Consider the following 1939-nt stretch of genomic DNA (forward strand, 5'->3'; position numbering starts at 1 on the left):
TTGATGTCTCCACTGGCAATGCGTCAGCAGGACTGCCAGAAAGGCGATTTGATGGCTGCTGTTAACCAGCAGTTTCAGATCGGTGACCGCCGAGAAGATGCTGACAATCTGCTCAACGGTCCAGTAGTCGAACTCTAGCTGCTCAATCTGCAAACTGTTCCACTTGCTTAGTCGGCCGGTCATCAGTGGGTAGTCGGCAAAGCTGGGCACACTATTCGTCAGCTGCATGCTGGGCTTGGATGCAAGGCAGATGCCGTTGATTTTCTTTGACGCAAACTCCAAATTCGCCGAACATGTGAAGGTCAATGTTTTCACTCGACGAATGGCTGCTCGCACCAGAACCTCACAGCGAAGGCTCATCAGGCTCGCCGTCAGTTGATCCACTGGTGTCAGCTGTTTAAAAACGGCAATCAAACACAAATCTGGAAGGGCTCGAAGAGGTGGTGGCATGGCTTGAAATGATGAAATGTGAGTTTTGAAAAAGTTGTTGCCACAGTTGCTCAGAACACAGCTCGGAAGACACGAGAAAGTACACCTTTATATACTCTTTCCTGGACCATTTGCTTTTAGTTCTCTTGGGATTTTTATTCCTTTAAGTCATAGAGCTTTCCACTAGAGACCATACATGAAATGAGATAAGCTCTGGTAAAATGCTGGGAAGGCAACATCGAAAGTATTCAGAGAGATAAATCAGATTTGTAAAAAACTTTAGTTAAGTTTTAAATTGATGAATAAAAATTAGTTAAAAGTGTTGGTAAAAGATAACTAAAAAGATAATGAATCGATAAAGAAATCGAAATAAAAAGAAGTGAACTGAGTGAAGTAGATTTTGAGGAGGTAAACAACAACAACAAAAACACGCCTCAAAGCTAATCCTAGTCTTTTCCATCGCAGATGCCGCCCATTGAGATGGAGTAGGTGGCCTCGTTCTCGGGCAGGTCGGGACTGTCGTAGACCTTGACGATTCGATTCTCACCGCGGCCCTTCTTCAGATTCAGTCGCACCGTGGAGGCGTGCCCCATAATGTGCCCGCCGATGGGCTTCTTCGGATCGGCCTGAAAGGACATTGACGCACCCGGGTCGGCGGTCATTTGGTTGGTGATGAAGACGGCTACGTTGTACTCCTCGGAGATCTTCTGCAGACGGGCCATGAACTGCCCCAGCTTCTGCTGTCGGTCCGCCAGCTCAGCTCTGCCCGTGTAGTCAACACGAAAGAGTGCCATCACCGAGTCGACGACGAGTAACTTAAAGTTGCCGCTCTCTTCGTGGAACTTGGCAGCGACAGCGTCTGAAAGGGAGGTCATTTGGAAGTTATATCATAAAGAGTACCAAACGTTCCATACCGAGAATTTCGTATTGGTGCTCACTAGTGAAGGCTCGGATATAGAGCACATTTTCCAGTACCGCCTCTTCGTCGAGATTGAACCGAGCTGCGATTTGCCTAAAAACGGAAAAGTAAACAACGATGAACGGGTTTTCATTATCAAAAGTGCCAAATGTTTACCTGAGGCGATCAGGTCGAAATGTTTGCTCGGTGTCAATGAAGATAGCTTTTCCGCCAGCAAAGCTGCCGTTTGCAATTTGACAGGTAACTAAAATCGTGGTAAACATCACAGTTAGAGAATGAAAACAATTGTTGTCTTGTTTTGCACTTACCGCAAAGAGTATGCGAGATTTGTGTTTTTCCAGTACGAAACTCACCAAACGCCTCGGTGATGGCCATACTTTCGATGCCGCCATTGAGAAGTGTGCTAGAACAAAAATAGAATTAGAAAAAGTATAAAAACTAAAATAACTTACTCAAAGTCAGTGGAACCAGTGGACACTTTGAAGATTGACTTTCGCTTCTCACTAACTTGGTTAGCTGTCAGGAATTCACAACCGTTGCTGAGTTTTGCTGCAGCTTCTTTTATCTTATCTACTTTGGCGTCCGTCAGAC

At 45.5% G+C, this 1939-nt stretch overlaps 1 protein-coding gene across 1 annotated transcript; it reads right to left on the bottom strand.

Moving 5' to 3' along the window:
• Window positions 1-875: 875 nt before the first annotated feature.
• On the bottom strand, window positions 876-1934 carry LOC108355985 (meiotic recombination protein DMC1/LIM15 homolog; the record flags this gene model as incomplete). Its single annotated transcript, XM_017607116.1, has 5 exons — window positions 876-1288; window positions 1344-1441; window positions 1505-1592; window positions 1657-1751; window positions 1801-1934. Coding segments are annotated over 5 exons (828 nt in total), but the record flags the coding sequence as incomplete, so codon positions are not given.
• Between the last annotated feature and the right edge of the window lie 5 nt (window positions 1935-1939).

This window comes from Rhagoletis zephyria, unplaced genomic scaffold (genome assembly GCF_001687245.7).
Source record: "Rhagoletis zephyria isolate East Lansing unplaced genomic scaffold, Rhagoletis_zephyria_1.1 Rzeph_scaffold_52719, whole genome shotgun sequence".
Taxonomy (NCBI): domain Eukaryota; kingdom Metazoa; phylum Arthropoda; class Insecta; order Diptera; family Tephritidae; genus Rhagoletis; species Rhagoletis zephyria.